Below are 11850 nucleotides of genomic sequence, written 5' to 3' on the forward strand. Positions count from 1 at the left end.
GCGTGGCCAATTGATATAACCCAAAAAATGACTAAATGTTTGTTACTTAAACACAATTTTTTTTCCCATATATACCCCTGTGGTTTTATAAATTTCATGATGTGCCTCCTGTGGTTTGAATAAGTATCAGAAATGGTACCTTGAAGGTGGCTTAGCCACTCCCTTGGCCAAAATGGGGGTGGCAACCACCCCATATTTTTTTATTTTATTTTTTATATATTATTATTATTATTATTATTATTATTATATATAAGAAATCATTAAAATAATAAAAAAAAAATGGTAGCCACGTCAGTGCTGAGGTGTGCCACGGGGACAGGTGTCGCGCATGTACGCCGACACCTGTAGGATGACGTGGCTGGACGTTAGTTTTGAACGGAAAATTGGACGGAGGTACCATTTCCGTGATACAAAACAAAACTGAGGGAGCAAAAAATAAAGTTTGTAAAGCACATGGGGTAAATATGTATTTAACCCAGAACTTTATCATTCCTTTGATTAAAAAAAAAACATATATGAACAAGCTAATGTGATGTGATAGTTAGTTTCAATCGGTTGATATTTTCTCTTTTTAATCTCTAGTTACAGATGATATATATTGAACATATTCAATCTCGATCTAGCTATATATGTTGCCTTGTACTATGTACCATGTGACTTCAACTGCTTAGCATGTGTCTTCCTCAACCGATCTGCTCGAGCTAATAATTAAGGTTCTTATGTCATATTAATTAGTATACGTGGAATATTGCATTTTATCCATTCATGTGGCATCATTACAAGACCAAAAAAAAAAAAAAAATCCATACTAAAATCATAACATCTTATGCGGCGAAATGGGTAAGTACTTAAACGTGCTTCGCGCACGCATAGTTTGAGGGGATTGATTGTCATTTTTGAATGTCTAGAAAAAATACTTACAATTATAACCCCTAAATTTTCATCCTTTTAATTAAAAGAATGTACCTAAACTTTAAAACGTTTCAATTTAGGATATCTATTTTTCAGAAAGTTTCAATCACAGTCATCTGTTAGAATTTTTCATTAAATCCTGTCAAAATTTTCAAAATACTCATCCTTTTTTTTTCTTAAAAAAAAAACCTACGATTTAGGTGTTAGTTAGAATTTAACAGAATTTACAAAAATACTCATGCCTGAATCTTTAAAAAAATTTATAATTTTTTTTTCTTAAAAAATAAATACAGTGCTATTTTGAAAATTTTGATAGAATTTAACGAAAAATTCTAACGGATGACTGAGATTGAAACTTTCTGAAAATTGATACCATAAATTAAGACATTTTAAAGTTTAAATACCTTTTTTCAAATGAAGTAAATATTCAAAGGTTATAAGTGAAGTTATCCCCTAATGGAATGTTAATTTGAATAAAGTATGTATAGTTTCCATTATTTACGGTTAAGACTATCTAGGTTTTAACTAATTATTTTATGGGTCTCACATGGGATAATCCATTTTATAATTCACACAAGTCGCCTAGCTATAAAATAGCTTGAAGAGAAATGCTCCTAGAAAGCCATCTTTTTAATTAAGAGCAAAAACTCCCTATAGGATCAAATTGCTCTACAAAATGGGTTACTCTTTCACATACAATTTTCCAAGTTTTAATCAGGCAAAAACTAAGCATGACAATATATAGAGTTATTAATATGGGAAAATGTACTCAATTCCCCAAACTACAATCCTTTTGGCACTCAAAATACCACATAATTAAACTTAAAAAAGTAACACTTATCACCCTCTAATTACCACTCCTTTATAAGTTATATCCTCCGTTAGAATATGACATTAAAATAGATGGAAATGTCACACACATGACGTGCACATGACTCTCTTTTTTTCTTCTTGAATTGTCCAAATTATCCATAAATTTTTTTTTAATATATATAAACATTTAAGAAAAAAAAAAAAATCTTGAGGAATGACCCAACCATCCTTTAGTCATAAGGAGATGGTTCAGCCACCTCCGACCGCCTTACCAATTTGGGAGTGGTTAAACTACCCATCCCTATTAGTAATTTGGGAGTGACTGAACTAGGGTAGCTCAACCACCCTCGAAATAATCAAGATGTGGTTAAATCACTTTCATAGTCTTTGAAATGGTTCTGTCACCCCTAATTGGTTAAGGGGTGGCTAAACCTTTGCCTCATGACTGAGGGTTGGTTCGGCTACCCTTTCAATTTTTTATTTTTTTTTTATTTATTAAATAATTTTTATGAGTAATTCAGACGATTCAAGTATAAAAAATTAATGTGTTCGTCACATGTGACATTTTTCTGTCCATTTTAATGTTAAATCTTAATGGATGGTGTAACTTGTAACATTGTATTGTGTGCTAGTTGAAAGGGGCGAAATTAAACTGTTTAAGTTTGATAATGTAAGTAACAAAGGGGTGGTATTTTGGGGGTTAAGTTATACGATATTCCAACTCTCTTGCAGGACGTCAAGGTGGTGACTCGGCCCGTTGCTTCTTCAGGCAATAGAGTGCCGCATCAAACCACTGAGTGAGCTAAGGTTTAACTGGACTGAATTAATTTTTGGCTCATTCTTATTAGTTTTAAGATCTTTCTGTACTCTATATATATATATATATCATGGTTCTTTAAATATTTGTTGTGTTGCTCGCCTTATTTTGTATTGGATGTTTGATGTATGCCCTCTTTATCTCTATCTTTCCCTTCTCCTTTTGTAATTTTGTAATTGCTTTAAAAATTATTAAATTTTTTATTTTAAAAAAAGAAGAAGAAAGGAAAAAAGAAGGCGCATTTTTCACTATTAATATTAAGGGATAATTTCACATAAGAGTGCCGAAGATTGGCCGTTTTGATTTAGGGGTACTAAATTTTCGAATGTCTCAAATTAAGGTATTCAATTTTTCAAATGTCTCAATTACAGATACTCCGTTAGAATTTGTTTTTAAATATTGTCAAATTCTCAAAATAGCTCTATATTTGTTTTGGAAAAAAAGAAAAAAAAAATTGCTAAGATTTAGGTGATGGTCAGAATTTAACGAAATTTGTAAAAAATACACATGCTTGAATCTTTGAAAACTTTTATAAATTTTTTTTAAAAAATTATCATAAGGGTATTTTAGAAATTTTGGTAGAATTTAACGGCAAATCTAAACGAATTACTTTTTATTGAGACGTCTGAAAATTTAGATACTCTACTTTGACCTACTTTGAGGTGTTTGGAAGTTTAGTATCCTTAAATCAAAATGGTCATTATTCGGTATCCTTACGTGTAGTTATCTCTATATTAATTCTCTCGTGTCGCATATAATATACTTGCGAGCTGACGTGTCATGAGTCTATAGGTCACAAGAGAGTCAAGAGGAGTAACGCTTATCTGACGGGCACCAAGGAGGAGCTCATGTTATCTAACATACGCCTCTCTCTCACACTCAAAACCCTAACCCTCTGTTCCTCACCGAGTTCGAGTTTTTCGGATCAGGTCAGTGTCTCATCTCTTCTTCAACTGTATATTTTCTTTGATTTGCATATTTGTGAAAGCCCTAGGTTAGATTGTATTGTTTTTGCTTGTTTTAGTTCAACTGAAGAAAATGCACTCTTTCGCATGAAATTTTACTAATTTTTAACCTTCAGTGATTTTCTGAAGTGAAAATGCGCGTGTATCATTGCATCTGAGAAAAAAAATGAAAACCTGCACTTGATTGATACAATTACTAACTTATTTGATAATTGAAATTATAATATTGTGAAATTTGGTGATTGAAATCAGACAAGGACCAATTTGGGCCAACTTATTTGATTTAGCAAAATAAATCTATATGGTACTCCTTGTCTGACTTCAATCACCGTATTTGTAATGTCCCTACCAATCTAACATTAGGGTTGCAATACCCTTTACACGACCCAAAATGACAAAAATATTAGCAATATTATATTACTGTTTATATAGCATAATAGGAAATCGGGGGAATTTAGTAAAATACTTCCTCAACTATGACTCTCATTTCAGTCCTCACGGCAGCATGGGTAATAATGTTTGATATGCATAGAGCATGGGGTTTCAGAATTGAAGACTGAAATCCATGGGAAAGATGCTTAGAGTCAGGCATCTCTTACAAATTTATTGGCATCTTCATGTATCATGAAAAGTTGGTTTAACGGTTTAACTTTAACCTAAGCACTCCCGCTTCAAGTTGCCAAAACCAATTATCACTGATTTCCCCGTGTAAACTTGAAAACTGTGTAGTACTTGGTTACTTTCCTACAAAATCAAGAGTTGCTTTCCTGATAGATTTTAGGTCCTTGGTTGCTGGGAAGAAAGAGAACTCATATTGTGCTTGATAAAAATATAATTGAGAAATGAGCAATTATATTTAGGGACAGTTGACGTGCTAACTAATTTGTGCCTTTTCTCCCCTCCTGACCTAGTTGCAACGTTGATTTACTTAAGCATAAGAATGCTATCGTTTGCAGCTTCTATTATGATTTTTCTGGTTCCCCTAATTTTCCTAGTTATCGATTTTTGCATTTGATTTATATCACAGGATTCAAAAACTGTTTGTTGGGGATACAGTTATTATATACAAGATTACATTGCTTCTATCATCTGTATAATAGGTCCCGAACCTCATCTCTTCAGATTCATGACATGAATGTCAGACATTGTTAACTTATTGTCATTGGTCTTGTATGATTGGTCCCTGAAACTTCATCTCTTCAGATGACGTGAATGTCAGAATTTGTTAGCTTATTATCCTTGGTATTCTGCAGGGTCATTTCTGATTACAGTTGGATGCTTTATAATGTTCTAAGAGTAATTAGATGCTTCTATCAATCCCAGCAGGCCTGTAGTGTACTCACTATAGCTCAGAGTCTCCATCAGTCGGGAATCTTCAGCACTATGAGGGAAGTCAACATAAAAGGTGCTTCTGGTTTGTGTACTCTTGTATCTGATGGACAATCTGATATCCCTCAATCTGTGTCAGATAGTGAGAACATGGGAAAGTCATCCTTTAGTGTACAATCCACCCCTGAAATTGAAAAGAAGTATGTCCATCATGTTTATGATGCTATTGCTCCCCATTTCAGTTCCACCCGGTTTGCTAAGTGGCCAAAAGTTGCTACCTTTTTATCATCTTTGCCTTCAGGGTCTCTCGTCCTGGATGCGGGATGTGGCAATGGTAAGTACTTGGGTTTGAATCCTGATTGCTTTTTCATAGGATGTGATATAAGTGGCCCCCTTATCAAAATCTGTGCTGATAGAGGGCATGAGGTTCTGGTTGCAGATGCTGTAAATCTTCCATATAGAACTGGTTTTGGTGATGCAGCAATCTCTATTGCTGTATTACATCATCTAAGTACAGAGATTAGGAGAAAAAGAGCAATTGAAGAATTAGTTAGAGTTGTCAAAAAGGGTGGCCTAGTTCTGATAACAGTTTGGGCTGTGGAACAAGAGGATAGATCATTGGTTGCCAAATGGACTCCACTTACAGAAAAGTATGTTGAAGAGTGGATAGGACCAGGTAGTCCTCATGCTCGTAGCCCGTCATCTTTGCCATTAGAAAGCATCCCTGAAAATGAGGATAATGGTTTGAGAGACCATATAAAAGATTCCAGGGAGAATTCAATGGAGGAGATGCCTGAAACTTCGCATCTAGCCTCTAAAGGTAAAAATGATTCACTGTCCCTTAAGCATGAAAAAAATACCATGAATCAACAAGAGTATTTTGTTCCTTGGCACTTGCCTTATCATCGTGCTGAAGTAAGTGGTGCTTCTGCTTGTGCTCTTGCAAATGGTCTTGCAAAGAAAGATGATAAAAAGGGTGCTGTAGTGTACAACAGATATTACCATGTTTTCAGTGAAGGCGAGCTTGAAAGGTAACTTATTGCTTTCTTTAATATGTTTCCATGTGGATTTAACCTTTTTTTTTTAAATTAAATAAATAAATAAAAATCTATTAATCGTTTATTGTATAACTGCTTGTTAATGTGTGATTTTCTAATAATTGGTTGTGAATAACTTAAAAGGAAATTCTGGTCTATCGAGCAAGAGGTCTATCGATTCCTCTTGCTCGAATTGTCTTATATGTTGCTAGCTGGTATAGAATATGTTGTGCCACTGGGACCATCCATAATATAAATCTCTGAAATCTATGTATCATCTGGACCATACTGGATTTAAATGTATAGCATGCATGAATATATTGGATAACACTGAGATGCTTTGGGAGAGTGAAGCAGGCAAGATACATGAGGAGCAGCCCAAGAGGACATGCATATAAGTGACTTAAGTGATAAATTTACTTTAATATGTTTAGCAATATCATGGTAACATTTGATGATCTTTCACCACTTTCAAGCATGCAACTGGAAATAACCCTTCATGTTTTTCCCAGATTTTTTGTTAATTCTATTCCGAGCTTTCTGAATAAGATGATTAAATATTTTGCTTTTGTTTGATTTTATAATCTCAATTTTTTTTTTTTCCCTTTGTTCATCCATGCCTTGACATTATGCATATGATATTTCTTTCCTCATTTATCATACCTTTACGCAGGTTAGCATCTGGTATGGACAATGCAGTAATTGTCGAACGATTTTATGACAAATCAAACTGGTGTATCATTCTTGAGAAAATATTATGACCCATCAAACTTGCTGTCTTGCTGAGACGTGTAAGGATCTAAATGGATCTATGTGAGAGACGGTTGATCTTTTCTGGAAGGGGATGGCCTCTGCAAACTCTCGCACGTGGCAAGAAAAAGGGACCCATGTGCACCTACCACAGGAATTTGGGTGTTATGATGCTAAGAGCACTGATTATTTCATTTGTGGTGAACGCTTTGCCCCGAGTAAGGTGGCGAAACACTGGCTTTTGTGTTTGTGTGTGGTCGAGAGGTGTTTTATGTTTTACCCCTTTGGGGCACAGGGAGAGAGAGCAGATTGTAAGGGAACTATGCATTGGGCTGGCTTCAAAGCGATGCATTCTACCGTTACATGGAGAGTTTGGGTAATTCGTGGTATTTTACCATGTATTTACCTTGTAAGGGATGTTGTTAAAGGTGTCTCTATGCCTTTGTACTAATCAACATTTGGATCAAATTTATCTCCTGCAATCGAATTATTCTTCAATTTTTTTTATTTTTTATTTTTCAAAAAGATGTAAGATACCATTAACACTAAGAACATCATAAGAATGCGAAGAACGAAGAATCCTTAAACAAACTCAAAAAAATTATAGATTCATTCATGAGTTCATTGTAATCCATATTTGAAATTCAAATAAAAAGGAAACTGATTTTATTCATTACTATGTACTAATTATTATCGAATGATGAGGAGTGTTTTTTTTTTAATTTTTCAGAAAACTGCTCATTAACTTGTAAGAACTTTATCTGACTTTAATTAAAGATAAATAAGTTAAAAATCATTCCATACAATAGTTAAAGAGCTCGTGACTCTCTCTTTTCCTCTCTAGTGACTTACCCATGCTAATGTCTAATTCCTCGCGAGTGTCGACCAAAGAGGAGAGGAGAGGAGAGAAGAGCTATGTCTCCTCCCTCTTTCCTTCTCTCTCTCTTTGTCTGCAACTTGAAAGTGAGATTTATTGTTCATCCGCTCCTTCCGTCTCCAACGTACCTCCTCCCCACCTTTGTCGGCCCTAGATCCACTTGTTGCATTACCCTTCCGCCGTGTGTGTCATGCATGCGTCGCCCCTTTGTTTTGCCTTCTAAATCAAATCTCTGGCTACTCTATTTTCTTTTGCCGGAGTTTCCATAATTGGTACCCCTCTTTTGTCTGTGAAAACTTCAAGATCAAGTTACAAATCCATACACGATGTCCCATGTGCTTTTTATCATTGAGTACCTCCTTCTTCGGACATTATGGCGGTGCTTCGCCTCATCAACTCCAATACAGCCACTACCAATGCTCTCTTTTTTAATGCTGTGGTTTTCAATTTTGCTTGTTGCTACATGAAAATCCACATTTGGACAACCCCTATAAACCATCATTAAGGCGACTCCTTTCTTGGCCAATGAGCCAAAATTGAATGGATCGGTCCATTCATTTGGCCAATTCCTAACAGATTTTAGATTCTTATTGCACTGTATTAGTTGTATTTGGATCTTTGTTGAGCTGCCCCATCCGTAATTTTTGTTCTTATTTTGATGTATTTTCCCTTACCTCATTCCCCTTCTATTTGCTTAGGGAAAAAAGAGGTTAATAAAAGTTAATTTATTTTGGAATCTTCCTTAAACGTGTAAACATTGTAAAATGCATGTCTTAGACTGAAATTTAAGATAATATCAAAATCATTATTTTCTACTAAACAATATATGATGTACCAAAATCCATCATACTGGGCTTAGGCTGAGGGGTCCTATCCTATCCAGACCAAGCACCCAAGCCTAAGAAAACAGCAACCAACCAGGCCCAGTAGATCGATCCGCCTCTCAAACCAATGGGTCAGAACAATTGTGAAGTAGAGGATCATGATCATCCCCCTTACCAACCGAGTGTCACGTCACGACATCGGTTTAGCTAGTGATCAAGACTCAAGTGCCACGTGGTCTGGACCATGCAGAAGGGAGGGAAGCCCTTCGTGTGTATTACAAAAAAAAAAAAAAAAATAAAAACATATTACAAAACACATTAACAAATGAAACAATTTTAAAATCCATAACATAGAATCTCTAAGAATCAGAGCAGCCCAATTTGACAGGATTGAATCCGTCCTTCGAGGTAGGGGTGGGCGCGGGTCGGATTGGACCGGATTTGCATGTTTTTCACAACCCGCCGCGCAGTGAACAGGTTTAAAAATCAAGATCCGCAACTCGCATAGTGAATGGTCAACCCGCTGGGCCTTGGGTAGTGCGGATCAGGACGGGTTCGGGTTTTTTTTATTATTTTTTTTCTGGTCTCAAAACCAGAAAAATAATTCACAATCTTGTTAACCCAATTCAAAATTTGAAAATCCCAATTGAATCAACCTCACCAGCAAACAATAACAAGAAGAAAGAACCAAAATTACCAACAAATCTAACTGTAAAATACTTTTTTAGTCTTTTATGTGATTGTAGATTGAATGTGTATGTGTATTTGAGAATGTAGAGATGAAAGTGTATATAAGAATGGAATAAGAATAGAGATGAAATGGATAGTGCAGAATTGAATGAAATCAAAGGTACACAATCTGGGCAATTCGTGACTCTTATAATTTTTTTGGAGAAAATTTGATGAAATCAAAGGCACACCCCTAGTCATAATTCTTATAATTTTTTTGGGAAAAATTTGATGGTACAAGTATAAAGGGGTTGCGAGGCGGGGCGGGTGTGCGGGTGAGAAAAAATTTAATACCGCAACCCGCCCCATAAATCACGGGTTGGCATATTTAGGATCCGCACCTTTTTAGAAATGTCTTATATCCGTTATTGACGGGGCGGGTTGGTGCGGTGCGGGTTTGCGGGTGCGGGTGGATTTTTCACACCCCTACTTCGAGGCATACCATAATTACCACTCATGTTTGCCTAGGAAAATGATAATTGGGGGTGAACCAACAGGCCTCCAACATGCCTTTTTATAAAAAAAATAATATTTTTAATCCCATCAAAAGTTGCTTTTGATTATAAAAATCATCTTTTACCGAAAAGGGACAGAAACCGATTGGTTTGCCCCTACCTATCAATTCTCGTTTGCCTATGCTTATAGGGACCATATTATTTATTTTTAGATTATGCTGACGAGACATCTAATAGAAAGCATTAAATAGTTTTCTTAAATTTAGAGCATCCTAATCCAAATCGATTGAGCGGCTCACATGTTCCTGGATAATGATTTCTAAAAGAAATTCATTTAATTAATTAATACAATGCAGGAAATTAAATAAAACTGATTGAGCAATAAAAAGGCAGGTAACACCTGCTTTGTAATTGAGTCCCTCCACCTACCACGTTTCTGTGTTTGTATTTGGGACCCTCTTTTATTTATTTTTGCTTCTGTTTGTGAGGCATGCGTTAATGAGCTTTTAATGTTCCCTTACAAAACGCTTATTTTTCAACAAAATGACAGAAATAAATAGAGGGAATAGAGTTTTTAAAAAATTACAGTTTAAAAATTGTTAAAATAAGTTACTCATATTCTTTTTGAATATAGAGAATAATACGAGAATATTAATATAATGGTTAGTTAACGAAGCATCGCGACGCCAACAGCCTGTTGGGTGTAATTAACTTTATGTTGCTTGGGGACGATTAGGTTGTGGGGGTGTGGGACAACGTTTTGCGGTACAGTACATAATATTTTAGAGTTTTTTATATCTGTTTGTACAGTAGAGTTTTGTTAAAAATATGTTATGTTGTAACCCTAAATCATTATCGAATATAGCCGCATTCCTGTGGATGTATACACATTGCCGAACCACGTAAATTTGTGTATTAATTTTCTTTTGCTCTCTCTTTTTTCATTATATATTATTCATCATTGTTGTGCATGGTAATACCAAAAATCTAAAAAAATGTGTTTTTAAATCACAAGCAATAGTTATGTTTTCAACATGATTTTATCAAGGAAAAAAAAAAAAGCTACAAACCGATTTAATAAGCTAATAAGTGTCCTAAGACATGTGAGAGACACATGTAACTTTTAATGGGCTTTAACGGCCGAAACTCTATTAACCCCTTTGGTTTTTTTTTTTTTTTTTCCCCTCAAAACAAGTCGCACATGGAGATGCATGCAGTCCAGCCAAATTGGTTTGTAGCTAATTTTTATTTTTTTATCAAATATTTAACTGTATTTTTAAAAAAAAAAAAATTACTTATCATTTTAATATTAATATTTTTAAATCACACGTTTTGAAATCGTAAATTCAAACCAGCTCGAGTCTCTCTCCTTTTCTACCCGAACTTGAGAGGTGTCCTTATAAAACTATTGTTCTGCTGAAATTTCTAAACAGAACTTCCCACAAAGATAAGAAGAGGCCAGCCAGCTTATGGTCGTTTTGTTCAAAAGACTGAAAGGTCAAAAAGTTAAAAAGTGAGATTAATTTAACGTAATAGCATTGATTAACTTTCACCCCTGGAAAAATTCCTGGTTGGTCGTGTGATGGCATGGGACAACTACCTGTGATTAAGGCATAGGAATCGTAGGATGATGAATCACAGCTTGTGATTAAGACCGATCGAGTCTGTCATGTCCCCAAAAGGTTACAGATTAATGCCACCCTCTCAACCAACAGACATTATTTATTTATTTTTTTTCTTTCTAAGAAACAGGCATTAGTGATGCTGTTTATACACATCTCTTCATCTTTATTGACAAGAAGTTTGTTGGAAGTAGCATTATCCTATTTCTTTTGAATCCAAGGAAATTGTTTAAGAAAATTGGAAGTAATTCTTTGCCCATATAATGACAATATACTACTCGAAGAATGACTCCCAAATTTTTTTAAAAAAATATAAATTTTTTAATGAGTAGTTTAATAGCGATATAAAATTTATTCTCTCATCATTTATAAACTAGACGTATTGAGTTCACGTGATATGAATGATTAATAAAGAATATGAAACTCACTCTACTAGAATGATTCGACCTCGGGTTATTGATCTTACTTAGGCCACTTGAATGATCCGATTTGGGGTTGTTGATCTTACTTAGACCTAGGGACAAAATTAAGATTTCTTATTGCGAGGGGCCAAAATATTAATAAAGGGTCAAGTTCAAATTTGATAGGAGCCAAATTTAATGTTTAGACCGAGAAATATATATACTTAACTATTTATAAATATTTTAACGATACACAAATTTGTAACTAGAAAGAAGAGGGTCGGGGTCATGACTCTTACTGGCTCCAATCCCGGCTAGT

At 34.8% G+C, this 11850-nt stretch overlaps 1 protein-coding gene across 1 annotated transcript; it reads left to right on the forward strand.

Annotated features, from left to right (window-relative positions):
• The first annotated feature begins 3334 nt into the window (after positions 1-3334).
• LOC133853919 (tRNA (carboxymethyluridine(34)-5-O)-methyltransferase) lies at positions 3335-7130 on the forward strand. Its single transcript, XM_062289945.1, has 3 exons — positions 3335-3471; positions 4761-5867; positions 6547-7130. The coding sequence occupies exons 2-3, from the start codon at positions 4783-4785 to the stop codon at positions 6632-6634; spliced, it is 1173 nt and encodes a 390-aa protein (XP_062145929.1). The 5' UTR covers positions 3335-3471; positions 4761-4782; the 3' UTR covers positions 6635-7130.
• Positions 7131-11850: the final 4720 nt, after the last annotated feature.

The sequence above is a fragment of the Alnus glutinosa genome, chromosome 1 (genome assembly GCF_958979055.1).
Source record: "Alnus glutinosa chromosome 1, dhAlnGlut1.1, whole genome shotgun sequence".
In the NCBI taxonomy this organism is placed as follows: domain Eukaryota; kingdom Viridiplantae; phylum Streptophyta; class Magnoliopsida; order Fagales; family Betulaceae; genus Alnus; species Alnus glutinosa.